General features: G+C 50.6%; 1 protein-coding gene across 1 annotated transcript in view; it reads left to right on the forward strand.

Annotated features, from left to right (window-relative positions):
* Positions 1 to 21,790, forward strand: part of Ascc2 (activating signal cointegrator 1 complex subunit 2) — a 47,632-nt gene extending 25,842 nt beyond the window's left edge. Inside the window, exons 9-20 of the mRNA XM_051165390.1 lie at positions 5,197 to 5,271; positions 6,391 to 6,498; positions 6,621 to 6,689; positions 6,884 to 6,958; positions 8,034 to 8,217; positions 9,743 to 9,957; positions 10,885 to 11,004; positions 17,657 to 17,750; positions 17,835 to 17,956; positions 18,382 to 18,481; positions 19,657 to 19,736; positions 21,295 to 21,790. Of these exons, the coding sequence (XP_051021347.1) occupies positions 5,197 to 5,271; positions 6,391 to 6,498; positions 6,621 to 6,689; positions 6,884 to 6,958; positions 8,034 to 8,217; positions 9,743 to 9,957; positions 10,885 to 11,004; positions 17,657 to 17,750; positions 17,835 to 17,956; positions 18,382 to 18,481; positions 19,657 to 19,736; positions 21,295 to 21,466 (1,414 nt within the window). The 3' untranslated portion in view covers positions 21,467 to 21,790. The remainder of the gene's footprint in view (positions 1 to 5,196; positions 5,272 to 6,390; positions 6,499 to 6,620; positions 6,690 to 6,883; positions 6,959 to 8,033; positions 8,218 to 9,742; positions 9,958 to 10,884; positions 11,005 to 17,656; positions 17,751 to 17,834; positions 17,957 to 18,381; positions 18,482 to 19,656; positions 19,737 to 21,294) is intronic.
* Positions 21,791 to 27,299: the final 5,509 nt, after the last annotated feature.

The following is a 27,299-nucleotide window of genomic DNA, read 5'->3' on the forward strand; positions in this document are numbered from 1 at the left end:
GTAGGGAGGGTGTTAAAGCAGATGAGATGTCCAAAAAGGCCAGACTAACTGCCAGGTGTGGTGGCGTGCTCCGTTAGTCCCAGCGCGGGGGAGGCAAAGGAGGGCAGAGCTGTTGAGTTTGAACCATGGTCTACGTAGAGAGTTGCAGGGCTACATAAAGAGACCCTGTCTCAAAGCACAAACCAGACTGTTCCACAGAGAACCAGGGATACAGTGGTTGAGGACCCCAGGACAACAGGAAAAGGAGTTGATAATGAAAACGTGGGCTCCACTGTTTGATGCCAGATGGAGGCTTTAATCCAGAAAATCCTAACGAAGATTGTGCTAAGATGGAGAAGAGCTCAGAGGACCCGATAGCAAGAAGGGAGCCTTTGCCCGGTTAGCATCATGAGATCTTCCTGTACAGTGAGAAGGTGGGGAACATGGGCTTGGGCATTCCCAGGCTGGTGTGAAAGGACCGTCAGCCTGCTAATTGCCTGGCAACAAAAAGTACTGGCCCGTTCCCAGTGGCCCATAACTGTTACTCTGCCTAGGCATCTCTCCCAACATTTGCAGCAGCTTCTGGGCACCGCTCAACTCCATTTCCCCACCCATCTACCCATCCATTCTGTCATTTCCCCACCCATTCAACAAAACATTTATCTAGCTCTGACATGTGCCCGAGATGGCAGCTGGTCCTCTGCCTCCTCTGAGGTCTCCTGTGCCTGTGAGAGTCCGGCGTTAGGGTTGACCAGCTTCCCAGGTAGCATCAGAATAAAGTGCTGACCAGCATTGTCTGTGGAGGAGCGGGCTTGGAGTAGCACTGTAGCTGACCACTCTGGGGAGAAAAGGTATTTTTGTATATTAAAAGCCCATGTGGAAATATAGAAAAGATACAAAGCCAGAAACTGGAATCACCTTAGGAATTACACTGCTCTCGGCATTTTATCCTCTGCCTGTTCTCATTTACTTTAAGCATTTTTCTCGTTTTTGTCCAAGCATCTCCCCAAACAAGCACAGATGGTGTCTGAGGGAGGAGGCTTTAGAAGAGCAGACTTTTCCTGCACGAGTCCCCAGCCATCTTGGAGTATGGGGAAGAAAGGGATGCACTTTAGAAGTGCCTGCCTTTGACTCACATATAGCCTGCAGCTGGCCCAACCTGTTCCAGCCTGTGCTGCAGGCTATAAAACCCTTTGCTAGCTACACCCACACATATGCACAACCCCAGTTCCCACAGCTCTGGGTTAGGGCTCACACTTAGCCAAAGAGCTCTTTCACTTGGCCCTCTCAGAACAGCTTGCTTCCCTTTCCTCTCCCATCCCCTCATGCCAGTGTGCAGTCTCTGCTCTTGAGTCATAAGTCAATAGTACTTTCACTTTGACAGAACTCAAAAGGTGTAAAATAGGGGGTGGAGAGATGGCTCAGCAGTTAAGAGCAGGTTCTGTCTTCCAAAGGACAAAGTTCACCTCCAAGCACCCAAGTCTGAGGCTCACACCAGCTCCAGGTCTTGTGGCCTTTGTGGGCACCCTTACACACACACACACACACAGACACACACACACACAGACACACACACACACAGACACACACACACACACACACACACACACACACGCTTTTAAAAAAAACTTTAAAAATGTAAAATATATGGTGAAGTGTCTCCCTCCCCCTTTCTAGTTCTTTCCTCACATGTCAATCTGTCATTGGTTTGGGTGGGGTTTTCAGAGAAGTGCAGACTAGGAAAATGTACTCCCCTCCCTTTGATTTTGCTGTGACGGGAATGAAACCCAGCGCTTTACAAATTCTCAGTAGGACCTCTATTACGGAGCCACACTCTCCACCCCCTTTTTATTGTTGTTGTTTTTTGTTTTGTTTTTTGTTTTTTGTTTTGGTTTTTTGAGACAAGGTCTCTCTGTGTTAGCCTTGGCTGTCCTGGACTCACTTTATAGACCAGGCTGGCCTCGAACTGACAGTGATCCGCCTGCCTCTGCCTCCCAAGTGCTGGGATTACAGGCGTGCGCCACCACGCCCGGCTCCCACCCCCTTTTTAAAATTGAAAGCTGGAACTGGGGAAGATGGCTCAGTGTCTTCAGAGTGACTCACAGCACTGTGCACCTGGCATACCAGACACCAGGGACAGATTTTTTATTTTTTGGTGTGGCTTTTTTCAGTTGTTTGCTATTTTAAAATAAATAACGTACACTTATCACTTGATACCTTTGCAAGCATATTTGAGGATTAATTCCTAGAAGTGGAAATGCAGGGACAGATGGTGTGTGCATCTTTAATTCTCACACATCTTGCCAACTCACCCTCCATAGGGGTTGTTTTAGTTTACCCTCCCACCAACAACACTGCTGGCAAGAGTTGAGCCAGCTTAGGCCAAACTGCCCTCTCTGGCCTCTGCTGATGCTGAATCTAGTGGGGCCCCTGCTCCTTTTGGCTTAATTATTCTCTGCCACATGCAATGCTACAGTAGGGTTGACATTGCAGAAAGCTGTCAGAGGGCGAGCACACACTTGCAGAGCACCTGCATCAATTCAGCCCTATACTAGGCACGAAAGTACATCTCTGACTCTGTGAAACCTAAAACATTTGGAGGAAGAATTAGATTGCAGAAAAGAAAGCCGGGTGTGGTGGCACATGCCTGTGATCCTAGCACTCGGGAGGCAGTGGCAGGCGGATCGCTGTGAGTTCAAGGCCAGCCTGGTCTACAGAGTGAGTCCAGGACAGCCAAGGCTACACAGAGAAACCCTGTCTCGAAAAACCAAAACAAAAAGATTATAGAAAAGAAGCAGCTGCTCTGTCTGTTATGAGGACTGCACATCCTGTGTGCAGCAAATCTGGCCCCTGGAAGGAAGACTCCTGTGGTGAGTAGCCAGGAAGTACACAGTGAGGAGGGAGGCCTGGACCGCCGCAGGGCTTGAGGACAGGGACGGGGAGGACATGCAGGAGGAGAGGACAGCTGCTCCCTGTGGTGCCCACCCACGCTAGTCTCAATCCATCCTCCTGCCTCAGCCTCCCAAGTAGCTGAAAGTGTAGTCATACGTAACTGTGCTGAACTCATAATGGAGGTGACTATGCGTATATTTTTTTAAGAACGTTTTAGATTTATTTTATTTATGTGTGTGTTACCTGTATGCATGTGCAGACCTGGTGTCTGGAGTTCAGAAGAAGACACCAGCTCTCCTGGAATTAGAGCTACAGATGATTGTGATCACCATGTGAGTGCTAGGAACCAAACCCAGGTCCTCTGGAGGAGCAACAAGTACTCTTAACTACGGGGCCACCTCTCCAGCCCTGTATGTGTATATACTTTTTAATTGTTTTGCTGTTGAGACAGGGTCTTGCTGTATAGTCCAAGCTGGCTTCTTGTGATCCTCCTGCCTCAGCTTCCCAAGTGCTAGAATTAATAAGCATGAACCACTACTTCTAGCATATAACTTTTAAAAAAATATTTACTTATTATTATGTGCACTGGTGTTTTGCCAGCATGTATATCTGTGCCAGGGTGCCAGACCACCGAGAACTGCAGTTACAAACTGTTGTGAGCTGTCATGTGGGTTCTGGGACTTGAACCTGAGTCCTCTGGAAGAGCGGCCAGTGCTCTTAACTCCTGAGCCACCTCTCCAGCCCCTCATATAATTTTTTGTTAAGAGTTGTAATGCCAGGCTGGAGAGATGGCTCAGAGGTTAAGAGCACTGACTGCTTTTCCAAAGGTCTTGAGTTCAATTCTCAGCAACCACATGGTGGCTCACAACCATCTACAATGTGATCTGATACCCTCTTCTGGCCTGCAGGCAGAATACTGTATACATAATAATAAATAACTTTTTTTTTTAAACTTATAATGCCATGAGTAATAGCTCAAGCCTTTAATCCCAGCACTCAGGGAGGCAGGGGCAGGCAGATCACTGTGAGTTCGAGGACAGCCTGGTCTACAAAGTGAGTCTAGGACAGCCAGGGCTACACAAAGATACCCTGTCTCGAAAAACAAAACAAAAGAAGCATGTGTACTGCCCCTCAGAGGTCCTAAATTCAATTCTCAGCACTCGTATCAGATGGCTCACAACTGTCTGTAGTTCAGCTGCAAGGAAAGGCATCCTCTGGCGTCAGTGGACATCTGTGCTCATGCCCACATACCAACCAACAGGCACACACATATAACTCAAATCTTTGTTGTTTATTTGTTTGATCTTGGCTGCCCTGAACTCACTTTGTAAACCAGGCTGGCCTCAAACTCACAGTGATCCATTCAAATCTTTCTTTTTAAAGATTCATAGTTAAGTTGGGTGTGGTGGTACACGCCTGTAATTCCAGCACTCAGGGAGACAAAGGCAGACAGATCTCTTGTGAGTTTGAGGCCAGCCTAGTCTACAAAGCAAGTCCAATATAGCCAGGAAGGACTACACATAGGAATCCTATCTTGAAAAGCCAAAATAAATAAATAAATAAAGTTAAGCTAACTGGTTTAGATCATAAAACAAATATAGAGTGTGGTGCATGGAAGTCCTGAGCACATTTAGCCTGTTCTGTTCTGAGTAAATATATCGTGTTGACATTGTCACGTGTAAACAATTTGTAGAGATTTCAAACCATAAAACTACTTAATATCTCATAACCAAGGTGAGAAAGATCTTTGGTAACTGACTGTGCCATTGCAGGGCTCATAGAGCTGGCGCATTCTGAGCAAAAAGAAAGGTAACGTTATGCCTGTTTCACAAGTCCAGGGAGGCCCGTGTAGCCCTCTGCTCATTTTGTTAGCATAGGCACAGTTATGGTTATCCCCTAAGGCTGTTGATTGGCTGGCACAGTCATCATTCTGGGGTAGGCTCAGGGAAGCTACTGGGTAGCCCCTGAAAGTGGTTATGGGGTGGCTGTGGGGACGTGGATTGACTCAGTCAAACAGTGTGAGGACCTGCATTGGACCCCTTCAGAAGCCATGTGAAACCGTAGAGTGCAGTGTTGCTCTGTGTGGTACCAGGCCTGGAGGAAGGCCCTGGAGCTCCCTGACCAGGCAGCCTAACGCAGCTGGTCAGCATCAGGCCGAGAGCAGCCTGTCTCTGGGGAGGTGGACTGCTTTCCTGAGACAACACCTGAAGTTCTCCTGTGTACACATACACCGTGGGTTTGTGGGAGAGAGAAATGAACCTTTCTGCTCTGTCGGACTGTGGTGCTTGTGAATTAATCCGGCCTTTACCATGCTTGCTTCCGCAGACTAGCGTCCTTTTATGAGATGGCTGTTCCTGAAATGGAGTCTGCAATTAAGAAGAGGAGGCTTGAAGACAGCAAGTGAGGCAGGGGCAAAACTAAGAATGCTGTGAGGGAGGTTTGGCTCCTAGTCCTGGACTTAGTGGTCTGCTAGCCATGCTCTTTGTGTTGTTGTTTTTGTGTTTGTTTGTTTGTTTGAACAGCTCCTGAGGTTTTAATTTTGTTTTTACTTTGTGTGCTAAGAATTGCACCCTGGCCTTGTGCATGCGAAGCACATGCTCTACCACTGAGCTGCACCCTCAGCCTCTAAAGGTTTTTGGTTTTGTTTTTTTAAATACCTGCTCTGTGAGAACCTAGAGAGAAACACTTTGGCAAGTAGAGATTTATTTTTTAAAGTTTTTATTTAGTTCTTTGAGAATTTCATACAAAGTATTTTGACTGTACTCACCCCTCCCCAACTCGCCTCTGATTCACTCCCTTTCCTACTTACCCAGCTTCATGTCCTTTTTTTTTTTTTTTTTTCTTCACTTTTTAACATACGAAGGCAACTCTGTTCTGCCCGTATACTTGTAGCTATATGGCCTTCCACTGGAGTGTGGTCAGCCTTCCAGGGGCCATTCCTTTAATGAAAACTGACTCCTTTTCCCTATAGCTATCCATTGCCAAGCAGCCCCTCAGCTAGGGATAGGCCTTTGTGCCCACCTCCCTCCATACTAGGGTCTTGTCTGGTTTGCACATGTCTTGTACATTTTGTCACAACTGCTGTGAGTTTATGTGTGCAACTGCCCTGCTGTGTCCAGAAAACACTGTCTCGTTGTGTCACCCACTGCCTCTGGCTCTTACAGTCTTTCTGTCTTTGCTTCTGCAATGATCCCTGAGCCTTGGTAGGGGACATTTGATATAGATGAACCATTCAGTGTCCCCTAAATCCTGGCAGGTAACGGCTGGTCCTTGCATGTCATCTCAGCTGTGGCTTCAAGCTCTTGGTAACTGGACCTTGTGTTCCTGTTGTTCTCTGTTTGACTGAGAAGTGGTCTGGAGCCAGCTGGCTGCCCAGTGCTTATAGCCTTTTGTCAGCTGCTCCCGCCGGTCACCTTTAGGACCACCTCAGCTGTGGGGTGTCACCTGCAGCTGCTGAGAAGAAGTCCCCATGGTACCTTTCATCACTTAGTCTATTTCCCTTCTCTCTGCCCATTAAAGGCTGCTGGGTGACATGTGGCAGAGGCTCTCCCATTCCAAGAAGAAGCTAATGGAGGTGTTTCACATCATCCTGAACCAGATCTGCCTCCTTCCCATCCTAGAGAGCAGGTAAGCTCCAAGAGGAGCCTCTACCCAGAAAATGCCTTTCTCCACCAGCAAGAGACTGCAGAGGGGTAGGGTGAACATCCAGGGAACCTGCAGGCATTCTTCCTCCCTCGTGTCCTTTCTAGCTATGACAGCATTCAAGGTTTCATTGAAGAATTCCTTCAGATCTTCAGTTCCTTGCTGCAGGAAAAGAGGTGAGTGGGGCTGAGCTGGGACCAGCTATGGGACAAGCACATGTCCTTCCCTCTAGTCCCATGAGGCCTTGCACTGTGAAGCCACTGATATATACTTACCATGGCACAGTGGTTCTGTAGCAGAAATGGGGTGACCTCCCAGAGGGTCCCTGTGGTCCTAACCCTGACCCTTCTTTCTGTGCTCTGTCCCACAGATTCCTCCGGGACTATGACACATTCTTCCCTGTAGCTGAGGACATCAGCTTGTTGCAGCAGGCTTCATCAGCCTTGTATCCTACTATGGCCCACTAGGCCAAGGGCTGACTAGGTCAGATAAGGCATGCTGGCACCCAGAGGGCCAGAAGGTAACCCCAGCAAAAAGTCCAACAAGGCCCCAGTTCCTCTCTCTAGGTGTGCTCTGAGGGTCTGGGCCCACGTGTCCAGACTGTACTTGAACCACATGGAAGGAAATAAGGACACGCAAACAGGCGTTAGGAGGTGTCCCATGAGGAGAAGTAGGACTACACTTTACATGGCAAAGTTGTTCCCTGGGGTTAGAGGACAAAGACACGCTGAAGAGCCAGCCCTCCACTGTCGTGTGTAGCTGTGTGTGGCAGTGGGTGGGAGTGTCTGGTAGGGGATACAGCAAGAGATATGAGGTTGACCAACATTCAAGGCCCTTATGTGACACCTAGAAGTCTGGGCTCCATGGCACAGGTGCTGGGGAGCATGAGAGGCTGGGAAGCAGTGACATGGGCCGCTTAGACTACGAAAAGGCTCCATTTAGCTCTGGGAGGAGAATGACTGGAACCAGAGACTGAGATGGCTGCCGCAGGCCTCCTGCATGGATCATGTGGGTTTGAAAGAAAAGCAGCGTGAAGGTGTGGGGGCAACTTAGATTACTGGCCCAGTGTCCAGAGTGGCAGAGAGAGAGGAGCACAGGGGAGGAACTGGCCTTTGGTCCATTTCTCTTGCTGGATCAGGTCCAGTCCTGCCTCAGGGACCCCAGTGGGCCCTCAGCCTTTTCAGAATAGCCTCAGCGTGGTGGATAGGAAGTCCAGTGACAGTACCGTTGGCCCTCTTCCTGAGTATCAGAGCAAGAATGGCTGTTGGATCATCTAAAAGTCTGTGGTGCTGTTGGTAATCCCCAGCCCTGCCTGCTCAGAGCTGCTCTCCTGAGCAGCAGGTGCTGGGGCTCCGGTCCTGTGCAGCAGTGTTCTGGTATGCTGTTCCAAATGACACACTGAACAACCCATACTTGGGAAAGGCCACATGGTCAGTTGCTGGACAGGGATTGAGAAGTCAAGCTATCCCAGAGCTGGGAAGTGAGTCCTAAGCACGAGAGCCCTTAACCCTGCCTCTTAGGGATGAGACCCGGACTGCCTACATCCTGCAGGCTGTGGAGAGTGCCTGGGAAGGGGTAGACAGACAGAAAATCAAGGACAGTAAAGACCCATCGAGAGCCAAGGATCCTAGTAATGAAGTCACAGTGGCATCAGAGCCAGTCAGTGAAATGCCGTCACAGCTGGAGAACTCAGAGGATGAGGAGGTGTGTATCCAGGAGACCCTGCCCCTAGTTTCTTAGTGCTCCTGGCCACCTCTTGAGAAAAAGGCAAGTGGCCAGGCTCCCTTCCTTGTTCCTGCCTTTAGGGAAAAGAGTCCATCCCCTGGGGCTGCTTGCACTACCTAGGTACGGAAGAGAGCCCAGCCCTTAAGCCCTTGATCTCAGCCTGTCTCTCTGTTCCCCTCCCCCCTTACTTATTTTGAAACAAGGTATCCTACTCAGGAGTCCAGACTAGCCTTGAACTCACAGCAGTCCTCCTATCTTCCAACTGCTAGAATTACAGGATGTACTCTGATGGCCCGCCCTGTTCCCTCTATAGGATGAAAAGATGAAGGTTTTGTTTGTGGACTGCCTCTCTAGCTCCTCCCCACTCTGGCTAAGGTAGAGCTGCTGGCAGAGAGTGTGGTGCCTGGCCCACTTCCCGGGAATCTCAGGGCTCTACTGAGCAAGGTGGGAAGCCTTGGAACTAGTGCTTCCGTCCTCTCCTGGCTTTCCCAAGGTCAGACAAGTCTGTGTGAAAGGGCCGTGCAACCCAGGACTTCTCCCCGTGTGGTGCAGGCTGCACAGTAGTAAGCTGACCTACTGTTTGCCAACTGTGCATGGCATATCTCTTGTGTTCAGAGTAGTTGCTCCCCTGTATATAGAGATGGGGCAGTGCCTGCTTCCATAAGGTTGCTGGGGTTCCTGGTGCTGCTGTGCAGAATACTCGTGAATCTAGCTGGTCCTCAAAAGCAAAACTATTAATAATAATAAGGTAGCAAATGCTACTGTTCTTCCTATTAGACCCCAGCTCTTTTCTTCCCCGTTGGGTGGCTTCTCTGAACCATGGAGGCCTTTATCATCATCACCATGACCACCACCACCACTTTCATCATCATCATGATTTTCTAGTGCTGAGATTGAACCCAGGGCCTTGTTGACGCTATGCTGGCATTCTGTCACTAGCTATATCTCCAGCCTTTTATTGTTTTGTATTTTCCCATCTCCTTAAAAATAACATTATAAAATGACGCCACATTGGTCATTATGCGAAATGAAGTCTCCTTACTGAAAAGAATGTAACTTACTTAAGGGGACCGTCTCCACACAGCTCACTAGTAGTTGCTGTCGTCCTTCAGAGTCAGTCACCTTGGTAGAGTTGGCAGGGAACTTGATCACTGACACATGACTGACTGTGGAGACCCTCCTGCATACCAGGCACTCTTCTCTCTGTGGGCAATGCACATCTCTTCACTGAACCATTTGACGGAGCCCTATGAGACCATGGCACTTTGTTTAGGGAGAGAACCTACAGTGCCCCAGATCACACAGGCAAGGGTAGCTCAGCTAGGAGTCCTAGAGCCCCTCTTTTCACAAGTGAAAACAGGGGCTCAATTTAAGTCACTTGGCAGAAGTCCTACACATAGGAGAGGCAAGGCGAGGGCCCCGATGCCAAATTCAGTGCCAATTGGAGACTCTTACCCTTTCTCTTGCCCAGTCTTTCCCTCCATCACTCTGGCTCTCATTGCAGTGCATGGGTGCAGCAGCTGCCCTGGGCCCTGCCGTATGTGGTGTGGAACTTGACTCACTCATCTCCCAAGTGAAGGACCTGCTGCCAGACCTTGGGGAGGGCTTTATCCTGGCCTGCCTGGAGCACTACAGCTATGATTCAGAGCAGGTCATCAACAACATCCTGGAGGACCGGCTGGCCCCTGAGCTCAGCCAACTGCACCGCAGCCTAGAAAGGTGGGAGAGAGAGAGATGAGGAGAGGTCCTCACAGCAGGGGCCCCCTTACCCTGCCTCTCACTGCTCCCCGAGACCAGGGACTCAAGTTGCTTTTTCACAGCAGTGTTTCCATCAACTTGAACTAGTCCCCTCTTCAAAGAAAGCAACCTTTGGGGCCCTCAAGGTTCTCAGCACACAGCTGGCTGTCCCTGCAGGCCCTTATAGGGAAACTTACTAGAGACTAGCGGTGTAGCAAATGGTGATGACATACCCCAGCTCCAGATGTTCCCCATCCTTAGCGCATTACCAGTTTCCCAGCTAGGATGCCAAAGCCACTCACTGTCTCTGCACTGAACCTCTTGGTTTTGGCCCACTGCTATTCCGAAAGCCTCAGGAGAAAACAAGAACAAGGACACGGGTGGTTGCCTCTTCCATGAACAAATGATGTTTGCCAAGTGAATGAATGAATTTAGCTTTTGTGCCTTTGGACACATTCCTCAGCCTGTTTGTGCTGCATTTCACAGATGACGTTGTTGAGACACAAGGGGGGAGATTAGGAGCTGAGGGTAGAGCTCAGCGGTAGAGCGTGGGCTTAGCTTGTATGCGGTTGCATGTTGCATCCCTAGTGCCAAAAGCAAGTGCCACTGTCCCACCCCCAAACTATAACTCCCTGTCTCACAGGGCCATTGTGGGCATTTGAATGAGGGCAGAGCTTTCATGAAATAGGAAACTGGTGTGCGTGGCGCACAGGGAATGAGGGCACGGTGTGGCCCTGGGTTCTTGACAGGAGCCCGGTGAGAAGAGCGCACTGAAGAGCTCCTCACTAAAGGGAAATGCTTTTGAAATGTGGTGAGCAGTGTGATGTGAAAAGCGCAGTGGGGCATGGGGCACGGGTAGACGTCAGCCGGCTGGGCTCCTTCCGTTGATTTCTGTGCTGTGACCCCTAGACCAGTGAAGCGGGACCCTACACCCCTACTGACATCTCGTCACAACGTCTTCCAGAACGATGAGTTTGATGTGTTCAGCAGGGACTCAGTGGACCTGAGCCGAGTGCACAAGGGCAGGAGGTGAGTGTGCAGGTCACGGGGCTCTGCACTCCAGTTCATATTATATGTATGAATGCTTTCCTTACATGTATGTGGCTATAGAAGCACCCAGATAAGTGCCTGCGGCTGCAATTACAGGCAAATTTGAGCTGCCAATTGGGTGCTGGGAACCAAATCTGGGTCCTTTGCAAGATTAGCAAGTGCTCTTAACTCCAGAGCCATCTCTTCAGCCCTCAGGGGTTGCTCTTAGGCCTGGCCTTGTGCCCTGCCAGCCCACAAGAACAGGTTCTTTAACAATGTACCTTAGGTCCGGCTGTGTGGAGGCGACTGTTCGTGGTACTTCCTGGTTAGTGGTAAAGGCCTGAGGGCCAGACCTGTCCCCTCGTCCCTCCTAGCTTTTGATGTGTGGATGTTGGCTCTGTGGGTGTAGAGCTAGACAGTTCTTAGAAGCCACTTTTTGACCTGATTTGTCTCCGGGCTGTGATAAAAAAAGAAAATTAAGTCATGTGAGTAAAATTTTTCCAAAGAGTCCTGTTTCAAGGCTTTCTTTTGTTTAGTTTGTCTTTCTCTCTCTCAGCATTGAAAACTCCACTCATGACCTATTCATTCTTTCAACAAATATTTGCCTGGTGCTTATCACCCTGGGCTATTTGGTGCTGGAGCTGTAGTGGGAGTGCACTGCAGTGGCACTGCCTATGGCCCTGTGAAATTTGCATTATTCAGCTTATCCAACAAGCCTGAATGTGGGCAGCCTCCTGGGCTCCTGCTAGGGCTGTCAGCCGAGACAGGAAGCTCTTCTGAGAGAGTTACAGAATGCTGAAGGATGTGTCGGGCGGCTCTGCAAAGGAGAGAGGAAACTTCTGAGTGAGCGTCAGGAACAGGGTCTCTAGGGCCAGTGTGAGTGTAGTAAAGGTCCCGTGAGCTCACGAGTTACCTTTATATAAAGGTTGCCCAAGCTGAGTGTGGAAGCTCTTGCCTCTAACTCTAGCACACAGGGACCTGCGGAGGTTTTCATAACTGCATAGTGAGTTCCATCCCAATCTAAGTGAGACCCTGTCTCAGAAATAAACACAAAGTACCGGGCTTTGGAATGGTTTCCCCAGGAAGAAGCTGAAATCACAGGTGATGGCAGAAAGAATGACAGCCACGTCAAGAGTGGGGTGGGGAGAGTCGGCCTGCTTCAAGTTCTGTAGTCACATTGATTCATGGAACCCAGAAACCGGGAGCTCTGTTCAAGTGCAGCCAGTACTGCCCCCATCATAATGGTGTAGTCCAGAGGACCTAGAAAGGGAGGAGATTGCCAGTCTTGTGGCCTTGTTCTGGTAAGAGCCCAGAGCAGAAATGTCAGCTGATGCTTCAGTTAGGATCCAGGGCTGTTCCCTTCCCTGTCGGTCTTGTGGCCTGGGGCAGTGTGCTGCCTGATGCTTATAGGTGAGCAGACACAGGGCAACTCTGAAGCCATCCAGCTGGCTGGACAGGAAGCCCTGGCACACAGCTTAGTCAGTCAAATTGTGACATACCCGGATCCTAGGCAGAGCTGGGATCCTATTGGTGGCTGCTGTGGGGGAGGGTCAAACAGGGTCCCCCCAGGCCAGCAAAAGGCACAGGGAGCCTGACTGGTGGGGTCCTCCACAGAGCTTAGCTTCTCTGGATATAGGTTTTCCTCCTGACATGCATCTGTAGATTCACCCAGGTCACTCCTCATGGCCACCCTGTTGTCAGTCACCTATGAGCATTTGCCAGTGGGCTGTCCTCAGCTGCCAGCATCACCAGAGCTGAAGCAGCCAGGTGTCCTGAAGGCTGTGTCCTAACTCTGTGACACTCTGGCTGCCAGCAGAGACTGCATGACCAATGTTTACCAATCCCACTCTGCTGGGCAGCCCAGGGGCAAGGATTGTGAAGAGGCAAAACCTTCATTCGTGTGTTCAGTATTTATCCACTCAGCAAATATTTAGTAAGTGCCTTACTAGTACAAGATCCTGTGTGAGGCACCAGGAAAACAAGGTGAGCAAGGTACCCTGGCTTTGCCCACAAAGGGCAGAGACCGTGGGAAAGACAGATCATCAAATAAGCAGGTGCCTTGGAGTTCAGCAGGGACAGGTGGAAGGGCGGGCGAGGAGTGCCTTCAGGTGGCAGGTGGAGTAGCACAGAGCAGTCCCACCTGTGTACATGTGCATCAACTCCGATGAACACGCCTGGCAGCTTTGGTAACACACACAGAGCTATAGGAGGCAGAGGTGGGGCTTAGCTCCCCTGTGGTTTTTATTTGATAACAAGCACAGGATGGATCTTTTCTGTCTTCTGGGACCCTGGCTTCGGGGTTCTTAGGGGACTGTGGGGGCACTCTGGCTACTAGAAGCCATAATGCTAAGAGGGGGGCCAGACAAGGCATACTTGTCTCTCTTTTATCTTTGATTTATTTTTGTTTGTTTTTGAGTTTTGGTGATGCTAGGGATCAAACCCAGAGCCTTGAACATGGGAGGGAAGTGCTCTAGCAGTGCACCACATCCTCAGCCCTCCTCTCTCTCTCTGTCTCTCTCTCTGTCTCTGTCTCTGTGTTTCTCTCTCTCTCTCTCTGTCTCTTTCTCTAAGAATAGCAAAGCTAGCTGGGCGTGGTGGCGCACACCTTTAATCTCAGCACTTGGGAGGCAGAGGCAGGTGGATTGCTGTGAGTTCGAGGTCAACCTGGTCTACACAGCGAATCCAGGCTACACAGAGAAACCCTGTCTCCGGGGGGGAAAAAAAAGAACAGCAAAGCTTGTCCAGAAGCTTCCATCGTTTTCTCCTGTATGATCAACAGGCCTGGGCCAGCATTTGGGCCTCTAATATGGAGCACAGAGGTGGACCGATCTGAACCTGTGAGTCTGAGCTGGGCCTGGCTCACAGAATCCTAGCACACGGGAGACTTTAGAGCTTGAGGCCAGCCTGACTACATGATGAGATCTTGTTTCAAAATAAGAAAAGAAGGATGTTGTCCTCTTCACCTGTTAGGAGAATATGCAGTCTGGAGGGAAGCTTTGGTTGGACACCACGCCCCTTGTCACCAGTGTATCGCAGCGAGTGGTACTGTGTATACAGTATGCATACAAGGAAAACTGTGTATACAAAACAAAACGTTGTCCTCCAGTTCCTTTGAACTGTTCTGTAGAGCCCTGGCAGATAACAAGAGTTCCCCTTCAACAAAGGGTCTGTGGCCAGATAATGCCCGCCTCTTGGAGAATCAGAGAGTGCTATCACATGAGACTGAAACAGAAGAACCAAAGTTCATTTTGCTGAGCCTAGCAAATGGTGGTCCATATCTGCATCTTTTATGTCTTCTTTGTTGGTTGTTGTTTCTCTGTTTGAGACAGTCTAGTATAGCTCCAGGTAGCCCTCAACTCACCAGGTAGCCACAGATGACCTTGAGCTCACTTCTTCCTGCCTCTTGCCCCGCCCTGAGCTGGCAGCTGTGCACTGTGCAGCACTTTGCCCTACACATTCACCTCATTTCACTCTCAGCTCACTGCCCAGATGAGGGCTGTGAGCAGGGCCTAAGGCATTGTGTGTCTGTTCTGAGACGGGGTCTCGGGCTGGAGAGATGGCTCAAAGGTTAAGAACACTGGCGGCTCTTCCAAAGGTCCTGAGTTCAATTCCCAGCAACCACATGGTGGCTTACAACCATCTAGAATGAGATTCAGTGCCCTCTTCCGGCCTGTGGGCAGAATACTGTATAAATAATAAATAAATAAATCTTAAAAAAAAAAAAAAGGCAGGCGTGGTGGCACACGCCTTTAATCCCAGCACTTGGGAGGCAGAGGCAGGCGGATCACTGTGAGTTCAAGGCCAGCCTGGTCTACAAAGTGAGTCCAGGACAGCCAAGGCTACACAGAGAGACCCTGTGGGGGATGGGGTGGGGGCCAGGGAAGAGTGGGGTGTGGTGGTGCACACCTTTAATCCCAGCACTCAGGAGACAGAGGCACTGTGACTTCAAGGCCAGCCTGGTTTACCAAGCAAGTCCAGGACAACCAAGGCTACACAGAGAAACCCTGTCTCAAAAAAAGAAAAAGAAAGAAAGAAAAAGAAAAGAGATAAAGTCTCACTGTATAGCCTTGGCTGGCCTGGAACTCACAGAGATCCTCCTATCTCTGCTGCCTTAATGCTGGGATTACTCACTCCTACACACTCCTTTTTTTTTTTTTTTTTTTTTTTTTTTTTTTTTTTTTTTTTAGTTTCAGATGGTTGTAAGCCACCATGGGAATGTTGGGACTTGAACCTGAGTCCTTTACAAGAGCAGCCAGTGCTTTTAACCACTGAGGCATCTCTCTAGTCCTCAAGGTGCTAACAGGCATGCAGCGCCACACCATGCATGGAACCATGAATTAGTGAGGCTGGAGACTTGCTGTGACCAACCACACAGCGTAGCAAATGTAGAGCCAAGTCAGGAAGCCGTGTGACTCTGGAAGGTTCTCTGCTCTTCTGAATCCCATCACTTCCTCACCTAGAAAATGGGGTGGTGGTGTCTCTGTGGGCCACTAAGGGCCTGTTTGAATTGGGCCATCTAGAACAGGGTTGAGTGGATGAGGTGGGGAAAGGTGACTAGTTTCAGAGCGACGTGTTCCTGGGCTGACTGCTACTTTGTAGGAAGATTCCAGAGACAGTCTGTGAAGCCCCTGCTGTCTACTTCTAGAGTCAAGGCCTGGCTTATGAATGGATCGTTCCCAGCTGCTTGTGCTGGGATCTTTGGTCTTCTCGGCTCCAAATCCAATCAAGGAAGCAAAGTGTAGTGCCCTAGACAGGCCTTGGCTCTGCTGCCAGCCCTGTCCCAGGGCCAGATTGAGTCCGTAGAGGGTGCCTCCTCCCTCCATCTGGCCCTGCAAAGAGCCACGTAACTAGAGACTGCCCAGCATACAAGATCTGCCTCACTGCCCACGCCAGGCAATGCCAGGCCCCTGGCCCAGCACAGAACCTGGCGTCTCAGGAAGCATAGCTAGGTGCGTGAATGTCTTCTCACTACCCACCTGGGTAAGCTCGGACCCGTTTCATCTTACCAACCTGGCAAAGAGCCAGGTGTACAGCCAAAGCCACACACAGGTCCACAGCCCCAGTTCTGTGGCGGGGAAAGATTCCTGGGTTAGTCTATTTGTTTGTTTGTTTGTTTGTTTTATTTCAGACAGGGGCTCCTGTGGCCTAAGCTGCCCTCCAGCTCGCCTCCTCTCACGTGCTACCGTCAGAGGCATGCACTACCATGCTCAGCTATGGTTTTGGAGTGTTTATTGTTTGGTTTGGTTTGGAGGGGTTGTTTGTTTGTCTTTTGTTTTTGTTTTTATTTATTTATTTGGTTTTTCGAGACAGGGTTTCTCTGTGTAGCCTTGGCTGTACTGAACTCGCTGTGGAGACCAGGCTGGCCTCGAACTCAGATCTGCCTGCCTCTGCCTCCCAAGTGCTGGGACTAAAGGCATGCTTAGTTTTGTTTGAGCTAGGGATCTCTGTAGCTCAGGCTGACATTGAACTCTTTGGCAGTTCTACTGCCTCAGACTCTATAATACTAGGATTATAGGTGTGAGCCACTACTGCCAGCTAAGATTCCTGTCTACCTAGGGTTTCTCTCAGATCTAAATCAAATACAACATTCTTTCTCTCTCACTGTGGGGCACTTAGTACAAATACCCTCCTGTCATGGGGTTTCCCCACCGCTTCCTCCAGACAATGCCGGGCACCAGAGAGTCAGGTCTCATTTCTGTCTCTCTGTCGGCCGCAGGCCCACCTCCATTCTGCATATTGTGTGCCTCTCACCCCCGACTCCACCATGAGTACAGATGTGTATCCGACCTGTTTCTGAATATCCTCCCTGCTCAGATTTGGAATGCTGACTAGCATATAGCAGGCCCCTAATAAAGAGTGTCACAGGGCAGCAAAGCCTTACCAACCACACCGAGGCTACAGTCCCATCCTGTCCCAGGCTCCCAGGCATCCCTACAGACTCAGATGCCTGCCACCCACTGAGAGCCAGTTATTAGGTCTGTGCAGAATCTACACGACTCTGTGTTACTTTCTTTTCTTTCTTTCTTTCTTTCTTTTTTTTTTTTTTTTTTTTTTTTTTTCCTTTAGTCAGACCTCCTCCTCTTGATGTATTCCAGAGACCAGATCTCATTGCTAAGCTGGGTTTCTTGCCTGGCATCTCTAATTGATTTTCCCCCACAGGGCCAAAAACCACATTCCACAGGCCTGTGTATCTGGCTGACAAGCCAAGTTTCTCCACAGGTTTGCAAAGCCTTGGTCAAGAGACCTGAGGCCCAGCTGAAACTGTGAAACTGTGATGTACAGCTCAGTGTGAGCCAGGTGTGTCCCTCACCCCTTCACTGCACCCATCTGTCCTCACTTATGGCACAACTGATGGCATTGGGCTACCAGACCTTCCTCCTCCCACAGTTCCCTTACATGAAACTGGCACTGTAGAACAGAGATAGATAGGAGCTGTGTAGTGAAGGGGGTGACAGGAAAAGTCAGACGCCCTCTTGCCCCGCCCAAGAGTCCTTGGAGCTTTCCTGGGCTTACTACAAAAGCTGCAAGTGGCCTCAGCATGGCCTGAGGTGTAAAGACGTGACTTCGACATCTCTCTGGGCCTTTTGCCCTGTACAGTCTTCCAGATCTGATGGTGTCCTCCCCCTCTCTCTCCCTCTGTCCCTGGCTCCAGGAAGGAGGAGAACGTGAGGAGCCTGGTAAATGACAAACGGGCTGTGGTGGATCAGTGGCAGCGCTATCAGAAGTACAGTGTGGTAGTGGAGGAGGTAGGCTGCCTAGCCTGGGCCTCAGTGGGTGTGGGGAATCCCGCAGTTCCCCAGCCTCTCGGACCCACAGGCCTGCTGTTGCAGGTCCCGGTGCAGCCAGGGGAACACCAGGCCGGTGACTATGAGGACGAGTATGATGACACATATGACGGCCACCAGGTGGGCGCCAACGACGCAGACTCTGATGACGAGCTCATCAGCCGCAGGTGAGCTGTGACACAGCAGCGTAGAGCACAGAGGACCAGGCTTCTCCACCCCGACCTCCATCCCCACCCCCTTGCTCCTTCACCTCAGCCCACACCACACCAGGAAGCATTTAGTTGGTCTTAGCTAGTCAACTTGCATGTTTTTTCCTACACACAGAACATGTTTCTCAGCAGAATCTTGTAGAGATCCCCTATTGCAGATCAAAGCAGGGCTTCCCTGACGAACTACAAGACAGGAGATCCCTAGGGCCCCGTGCTCTCTCCACATCAGACCACAGGGCCTTTCTTTAAAGAATTTGGGCACTAAAGCAAAGCCTGTGGGCGTCCTGGCTTCCTGAGCAGCGCTACCCCGGCCTTCTCCCTGTGGTAGGAGGCCACTCTCCATGTGGAGTCAGTCTTTGATCTCACTCTTCTCCAACCCTCAGGCCCTTCACCATCCCTCAGGTGCTGAGAACCAAAACGCCAGGAGAAGGGCAGGAGGAGGACTATGAGGAGGAGGAGGAGGTTGAAGAGGAGGCCCCCAAGGTATGTCCTAGGCAGGTGGCCGATAAAGAAATGTACTCTGAAGAGCAAATCGGGAGCTCTGTGCCTCCCATCTCTCCCTGCCTCTGACCCTGGAGCTCAGACACAGGGAGTCAGCACAGCTGCTGGTTTGGGGAGGGTCCTTTCAAGTACAGACTGTTTGCAGAGCTGCTGGCTTTCCTCTCACCTCCAGTGCCCAGGGGGTTCTCCTGGGACAGATTAGAAGCTGGGTCTGTGAACAGCTGAGTTCATTAGGTGTCATGGTCTAGGAGAAGGAAGGGTGGCCTGGATGGCAGCTCTTAAAAATCAGAGAAGACTTAGCCCCGAGGCTATGGAGTCAGCTAGACCCAGTAGGTCTAAAGGTTCAGTTTTAGCAGCTAACCTTTTTTATTAGATTAAATCTTACCTTGAAACTCAACATAGAAAACGGATGAGGTAACCTTGCTCCAGTTGAGGGCAGTAACCAGGCACTCTGTAGTTCCTAGCAGCCCCAACAGAGGACAAAGTCAGATGTTTCTAGAGCTCTGTGGAAGGCCTGGCAGGAACTAGCCTGGTGGGAAAGCACATGCCCTGCCCCAGGGCTCTCAGCCCTTCTGCGCCAACCTCCTTTTTGCCCAGCCTGGGGTAAATTCAATTTGCATATGAATCTACCATCTTTCCATGTCACTGATTCTATTCCTTTGGATTATTTTGTTTTGTTTTGTTTTTGGTAAAATACGCTCTGTCAGAGCCTGCCTGTCTGCTGAGGTCCTGGCTTTCCCCTGCACAGGTCTACCATGTGCTCTGAGCATAGAAAGCTGTCCTCAAAGGGAGCTCTGACACAGCCCTCTGCTGTGGCCAGAGCGAGGTGTGGCCTCCAAGTCTCAGGACAAGCCTGCTTCTAGAGGCCTTACTCAGCTTTCATGGCCCTTTGTGTCCTTTCCTGTTGGCCATCCTGGTAACCCCACACACTCCCAGTGATGTGCCTGCTGTGGTCCCTTCACCCCAGCAGCCTGCCCCACACCCCTCCAGTTCCTTTCCTAAAGGAAGCGTCAGGTGGCAACCAGCTAGCTCCACTCTGCATGCCGATGCTGCCTGCTATTCCTTATCCCACGTGGACGCATCAGGGGTCCTTCCAGCATGGCCCCACACAGCCTAGGGAAGTGAATTGCAGAGCTTGTCTTCTCTTCACTCCACAGCCGGACCATTTCATTCAGGATCCTGCAGTGCTGAGGGAAAGGGCTGAAGCCAGGCGCATGGCCTTCCTTGCCAGGAAGGGGTGAGCATTGGAGGGGTAATTCATCCGGAGGAGACCCATCATGGGAGCCCAGCTGGCCATGGAGGAAACCCTGGGGGCTTTTGGGGGTAGTAAGTTAGCTAACATCTAACTCTAGGAAGTAACTACTGATATCGGAATCATTCTCAGCATGGGCGCAGAGACATTGTATAACCTAGTAAAGGTCAAAGTGTGTGCCTGTAGTCTCAGCTACGTGGGCTAAAGCAAGAGTATCATTGAAGCCAGGCATGGTGGCGCACGCCTTTAATCCCAGCACTCGGGAGGCAGAGGCAGGCGGATCCCTGTGAGTTCGAGGCCAGCCTGGTCTACAATGTGAGTCTAGGACAGCCAAAGCTACACAGAGAAACCCTGTCTCGAAAAACAAAACAAAAACAAAAAGCAAGCAAACAAAAAAGAGTATCATTTGAAGCCAGGATTTTAAAAGCAATCTGGGCAACATAGCAAAACCCTCTCACACATTAATAAAGCTAAGATTACAGTGTAAGCCTGTGATCCCAGTATGCAGGCAACAAAGGCAAGAAGGTCTCTGGTTCAGAGTTCAGAGGGCACATAGTAAGAGCCTGTCTCAAAAACAAGTAAATAAAGCTGGGTGGTGGTGGAGCATACCTTTAGTCCCAGAACTTAGGAGGCAGAGGCAGGTGGATCTCTATGAGGTCAAGGCCAACCTTGTCTACAAAGTACATCTAGGACAGCCAGGGCTACACACAGAGAAACCCTGTCTCAAAAAACCAAAACCCAACAAACAAGAAACCCAAGTAAATAAAAAGGGTTGAGCCCAGATGGCTCAGCTCTGTGTTGCACACTCATAATCAGTACTTACAGACAGTGTGTGTTGCTCAGCATGGGAGTGTGTGCAAGGCAGCTGGTATCAACAGAATAAAAAGAGCCTAGGCAGAAGACACCTTGGTGGCTTTGAGTCATTGTAGGGACACAGGACACTGAGCTAAGCCCCAGGAAACAAGTCTGACAGAGATCTGGTCTTCAGCAGGGAGCCTTGACACGACTCCCAGGTTCCCTCTTTTTCTTAGGAAACTGGCCAAATGGGCCAAGAGTAGAAATCCCGTCCCAGCCTAGGCTCTGGCTGTGGTAGCCTCCCCAAGACATCTGATTTCATTCTGAAGGCAACAAGAGTCACAGGTTGTTGATAGCAAAGATACGGACTTGTTCCATCCAGCCTGATGTAAGGCTGAGTGGACCCCAGAGGCTGATGGCTCAGGAGACAGACCCTCAGTCAGATCTATGAGCATATTTGGCCTGTGGGGACCACCAAGTTAGGGCCTGGTGTGTAAAATAAGAGCGTTGTCTAATTGGGTTAGAGGTGCTGTGTGGCAGAGGGAAGGGACCACTAACAGTTCATGCACACAGATGCTGATAGGTTCTGCAGGAAATCAGGCCTGAGGCTAGGAGTCCATTTCCCTTCTCACCTGGACCTCCCCAGGGTGTGTCCTCACTGGTGGCCACAGGGTGGGCTGTGGGGGTCTTCTGAGCAAAGTCTTCCAGCTGATGTCCCTTCACCTTGGGGTGGGTGCTGCTCCCTTAGGTACCGGCCTGAGAACTCCAGTGCAGTGACGGGCAGCCCCCGGGGCCACGGGCAAAGCCGAGAAACAACCCAGGAACGAAGGAAGAAAGAGGCCAACAAGGCAGCCAGAGCCAACCACAGCCGCAGGACCATGGCAGACCGCAAAAGAAGCAAAGGCATGATCCCGTCCTGAGGCCACCAGCTGGCGGGCGAGGGCAGCCCCTCAAGGCAGCTCTGCCCTCAGGAGCCCTTCAAGGCCACCCACCACACCTCACCTACCAGCCTGCCATGAGCGCCTTCCTGTTGAACACACAGTGCCTTATCCCATGGTGCAGGAACCCAGTGCCATCAAGTCGGCTGTCTCCCAGCTGTGCTGGCAGGAAAGGATGGGGCTGCAGAACCAAGGTGTCCCTCATGTTATGCAGCAAGACAGCGCCTCCTGGAAGTCCTGGATGACAGGAGACCTGTATGTTCAGAAGCAACAAAAGGCCCATGAATAAAGTTTCTGACCTTCCAACAGTGCTCCATGACATGCTCCAGCCTTTTCCCTCTGTCCTTCCTCAGTGACACCAACACCTGAAAGATGAGAAGGCACAGTGGTCCCCATACTCTGTTGACTTTCCATGCGTGCCCCGTCAATGTCCCCTCTAATGTTCTCTTCCTTGCTGTGTGGCCCAGAGTACACCGCCCCTTTCTCTGTGCCTGTGGAAGGAAGTGGCCTGTGAGAAGCCTACAGTCCCTCGTGTCGTTACCTCATGCACCTCCTCCTCAGGAGGTAGGTGCTGTTTTCAGTTCACAGAACAGACGTGGGGAGTGGGAACATGGAAGGCTGAGGGTGTGTCCCTAGGCCACAGGCAGGAAGTGGCAAAGCAGGTCTTGGAAGCTCGCTCTGGTCCCTAGCAGTACAGGTTCTGGATCCATGTAGGTGAAGTCAGCCCCTGTGTCACAGCTGGCACAAGGACACTTGGCCAGTTCAGAGCCTCATAGTTGTAAATACACTATTAGGTCCCCACCCTCCCAATGTAGAAATTGGAAGCTTCTAGAAAGAAGTGAAAGTATCCTGCCAAGCCCTGTGGAAGCGAGTGGGACTGGGCTGGTATCCAGAGCCCTTTCCAGATGTGGTCCACCCTGCAGGAGGGATCAGCTAACAGGTCTCCTGGGCTTAACTAGTGTGCAGGGGATCTACAGTGGGGTCTTTTCTGGGCTGGTCCTGACCCAGCGGGGCCTGCAATCTTAGTAGGAGACCTTTTGTATACTGGGGACATTGATTTGCTTGCAGTTAGGACAACCAGGCAGGCAGATGCGTGATGGATTGTTTTGTTAGGCCAGCCTGCATGAGCAGAAATCAATGGCAATCCCTCTGCACCTTGCTGGCCTCTGGGAGCATTTGAGATGCAGAGCAAGTGCGGAGTGGTGTTCTCCCCAAGGGCTGCCGAATTAGCTGAGATCTGGCAGAGCTAGCCATACTGACAGGCAGCAGGAAAACTGTTTCCTCCTGGAATCACTTAGCAATGGCCCAGCTCAGTGACAGTGTCATATCTGTTCTCCCTGACTGAACTCAAGCAAGGCACATGGGCTTGGGAGCGCCTGCTTTTCTCTTCTTTGCTCAGTGCTGTTCCCTGCAGCAGCTTAGGTCGGCTCTCGCTATCTAGGCCTGCAGTCACCAAGAGGACCACCCAGCTTTCCTGGGAGCAGGCTGAGCCAGATAAAACATACTCCACCCCCCCCCCCCCCCCAACCACCACCACCCCACAAGGAGCGGTTGCTTGCCCCTTTCAGCTCTCCAGGACAGCCTTTCATGGTGCTTTGAAACCAGCTAGGAGCTTTCCTGTCATCCCATCCCTTCATCCTAAATGAGAGCATTGGACCAGATGAAAGGCACTACATGGTGTTGGTGGAGTCCCTAAAGATGGAGACTGAGGATGTTGCTCCTGGGAGACCGCTTACCTAACATAACATGCACAAGGCTTTATCCCCAGTACAACCTACACAGAGGAAGGCCCCAAGGGACTCCAAGTTTAAGATTAGCAGCCCAAGAGTGTTGGGTGGATGGACCGTTTGGGCACACCTCACCCCACCCCACTGTTCTCCCATGCGGGTATTTTTCTAAGTGCCTTTTCTGTGCCCTACAGAGAGTGTGACCATGGTAGATGTTTCAGGAGAGACTTAAAACCTTGTGCCTCTGAAAGGACACAAGACTCAAGCATCTTTATTCCTTGTCTATGACTGGCCAGCTGCAAGAGCTTCTGTGCCCTTGTGAGGCAAAACCAGATGGATTATGAGAGGCCTAGAGGCCGTGGAGAGGAGGGCTCTGCCATAGTAACCTAGTAGTAGAGGCATGTCACTGCTCCCACCAGGAGCTCAGAGTTAGTAATAGTGCCGAAAAATCAAATCAGAGTCAACCAGTTAGACGTGGTGGTGGCACACACTTATTTCTTGGGAGGTAGACACAGAGTTCAGGGCAAGACCCTGTCTATAAATAAGTAAAAACTAAATCTTTCTGAAGAAGAAACTTAAAAGCAGGAAACATGAACATAGTATAAGGCATTGTTTGTGAGGATGCTAAAACTCCTTTTGCACACAGACAAGTGTGGAAGAAAATGCATGGGGGATGATGGTAGCGGGACTGTGATTACCTCTTGTGGGAATAAACAGGTGTCCCGAGCCTCCTTCATGCCAGAGTGTCTCCTGCGTGTTTTCTTGGAGTTTGTTCTCTTGCTTAATCTTGCAACATTGGGTCAGGTGAGAAGTTGAGGTACAGAGAGGCTCAAGGTGACACGGCAAGGGGTCGGCCCCAGGGACGTCTCCTGAAGCCTTACTCTTAGCTTCAAACCATGCTGTTTCCTCTCACCGCAATCATAGGACGCTTGGGCACACCGGGCTGCCCCAGCACATGGGACACTGTCCCAGAGATGGGTTTCTTTCTTTTTTTCTGTTTCCGCCTTCCAGAGGCCCATCTGGTCTACTGTTCAAGCCTACTGAATAACACTTCATGTGTATGTTTTAAAAGAAAGAACCGTTAGAAAGCTTTGGTTATTTTGTATTTATCTGAACGTGTGCATGCATGAGTTTCTATGTAGCACATGTGTTCAGGTGCCGACACAGACCAGAGAAGTTTGATTGCCCTGGACTGGAATTAAATGCAATTATGAGCCACCTGACGTGGTGCTGGCAGCTGCACCTGGCTATCTGCGAGAGCAGTGTACACTCATGACCTCTGACTGTCTCCCCGGATCCTTATATTGTCTTCTAAGTCAGGATCTTGATATGTAGCCCAGGCTGGCTTCAAATTTGATCCTCCTGCCTCTGGTGTACTAGGAGAATGAATAGGCATGAAACCTCTCCGCAGGGGAGAAGAGGAAAGGTCGTAATATCCTCTCAGAGTCTGGATGAGTTCTGACCACAAGCCCAGCCTGCCTGTCCCAGGAACCAGCCCCAAACAGCAAACGTCTACTACTGGGAAGTCAAGTGTGGAGGACTAGCTAGGCGTGGTGTCACACGCCTTTAATCCCAGCACTGGGGAGGGAGAGGCAGGAGGATCTGTGAGTTTGAGGTCAGCCTGGTCTACAGGTCTACAGAGTGAGTTCCAGGACAGCCAGGGCTACACAGAGAAACCCTGTCTCAAAAAACAAGTTGATTCTGGGGCCGGAGGAGTGGCTCTCGGGAGTCAAAAGTACTGGCTGTTCTGAAAAAGTCTGATTCAATCCCGAATACCCGAGTACCCACGCGGTGGGCTCTGTAACTCCAGTCTTGGGGATCAGAGGCCCTCTCTGGCTACCAGGGACACTGCATGCAGAGTGCACATATTCAGACAGACATACAGGCAAAACACCCACCTATACACACACAATTATTAAAAAGGTCGATGTTGATGACAGTATCATCTGCAGACCTCAATTATGAACAGGATGTGAGTGAGGGACGAGTCCTTAAAACAGCCATGAGAGTTTGGTAGAGAAAAATCCCTACCACCAGCCAGGTGTCAACTGGCACTTAGCGTTCTCAGCTCACTGACTCCCAGCAGGCCCTGCATCTTCCCCTGCACCCCTAGCACATTGTCGTGAGGATTTGTGACTTTCTGTGGGGCTCTCCCAGACACAGAATTTTCACCGGCTTTCTAGCTGTGGTCTGAATGACTGAAGTGACAGGCACTAAGTTCTAGTTTTCCAAAAGTGACATTATGACACCAGCTATTTTTCCAGTTGCAAGACACTTCACTTATCACTGTGACATGTCTCTTTATGTGTCTTGCCATCTCAAGGAGGTAATTATTGCCCCCCCAGCCCTCCCAACCCCACACCCCCACACACCCCCTGCCTCCACCTCCCCACCCCCACCCCCGACACACACACAAGTGGTTTTCACACAAGAGCCAAACAGAAGCTCCAGCGGGCCAGACCCTGATTCCTGTGAGCCCCAACGTGGTCTTTGCTCCGGGCCTGGTTCTCCTCTCACGTTCTCTGCTTGCTCAGCATTCTTTCACCCAGATTCGCAGGCAGGGTTAGGCCTGTGATTTTTTTACTGCTAATCCACCTATAAGGAAGATTGGGGGAATCAAAAGGGCAGTGGACAGAGGGTCGGGAGCCAAGAGGTGGGGAGAGCTTCAGCTGGCAAAGCGCATGCTGCCTAATCACCCACGGAAAAGCAATAGCCCAGGAGTGGTGGCGCACTCCTTTAATCCCTGTACTCGGGAGGCAGAGGCAGGTGGATCGCTGTGAGTTTGAGGCCAGCCTCGTTGACACAGCAAATTTAGCAGCAACAGCAACAGCTCAGTCCTTACATGCTAAGTGGCCAAGGCAGAATTCAGCCGGCTTCCAAAGCCCTGTCTCTCAACCTCAGCTTCCTGTGTCTCTCTAGTTTTGGTGCTTCTGCTGATGCAGTTTATGACTCAAGTCATTCTGTAAACGGAGGGCCTGAGGAAGGGGGAGGGGAAGGGGGGAGCAGAGCACACTTTTATAATTTCCACTTTCCCACAGCATCTATCTATGGAGGGAGGGGCTCCCCTAGGAGGGCTCGGCCGGAAAGGCTTCATTAGGCAATCAGACATGACAAGGACTCGCCGCCAGAGGCTGGTGGTGGCGGCCCTCACTGCTGGAGGCCTGCACAAGAGGGAGCCAGATCTGCGCAGACATCAAGGACAAGGGAGTGAAGAAAGAGGATCCAGTTGCACAGGGTAAGGTGTGTGCGGGACGAGATAAGGGGGTGTACGAGGCTGCTGCCTTAACTAGTGTTGGAGATGTGAGATTGCCAGGGACACAGGTGACAATCAGGAGAACATGATCAGGCCTCAGGGAACGGCAAGCAAGAGACATTCAGATGATTCAGCCGCACAGTCATCCCCAAAGCTCTCAGCCCACACCAAGTGAATCAAATATGCTAATTTATGCTGCTCCCTGGAGACTGGACAAGGAGCCCCCATTGAATTTTTTTTTTTTTTTTAATTTTAAGATTTTTTAAAAAAAGATTTATTTAAGTATATGAATGCATGCACACCTGCAGGCCAGAAGAGGGCACCAAATCTCATTACACAGCTCTTATTACAGATGAGCCACCATGTGGTTGCTGGGAATTGAACTCAGAACCTCTAGAAAAGCAGACAGTGTGCTTAACCACTGAGCCATCTCTCCAGCCACCCCCCCCCCCATTTAATATTTATAATGTTTAGATTTATTTTATGTTTTGCCTGCATGCATGTCTTGTGCATTTTATGTATACCTGGTGCCCACAGAGGCCAAAAGAGGATGTCAGATCCCTTGGAACTGGAGTTACAGATGTTTGTGAGCCACTGTGTGGGTGTTAGGAATCAAATCTGAGTCCTCTGCAGGAGCTGCCAGTGTTCTTAACGGCTGAGCCACCTCTCCATCCTGCACCTGTTAATTTCTTTGCTATTGAGGTATAGCAAAAACAAACCTGGCAGGCCTGGGCTAAACATAGGGTGAACACCGTGGCCCAGCTCCCTACCACAGTGGGAGGCACAGCAGCACTTATTGCTCTGTTTCCCAGACGAGAGGGAACAGGCAGCCTGC

This window comes from Acomys russatus, chromosome 22 (assembly GCF_903995435.1).
Source record: "Acomys russatus chromosome 22, mAcoRus1.1, whole genome shotgun sequence".
In the NCBI taxonomy this organism is placed as follows: domain Eukaryota; kingdom Metazoa; phylum Chordata; class Mammalia; order Rodentia; family Muridae; genus Acomys; species Acomys russatus.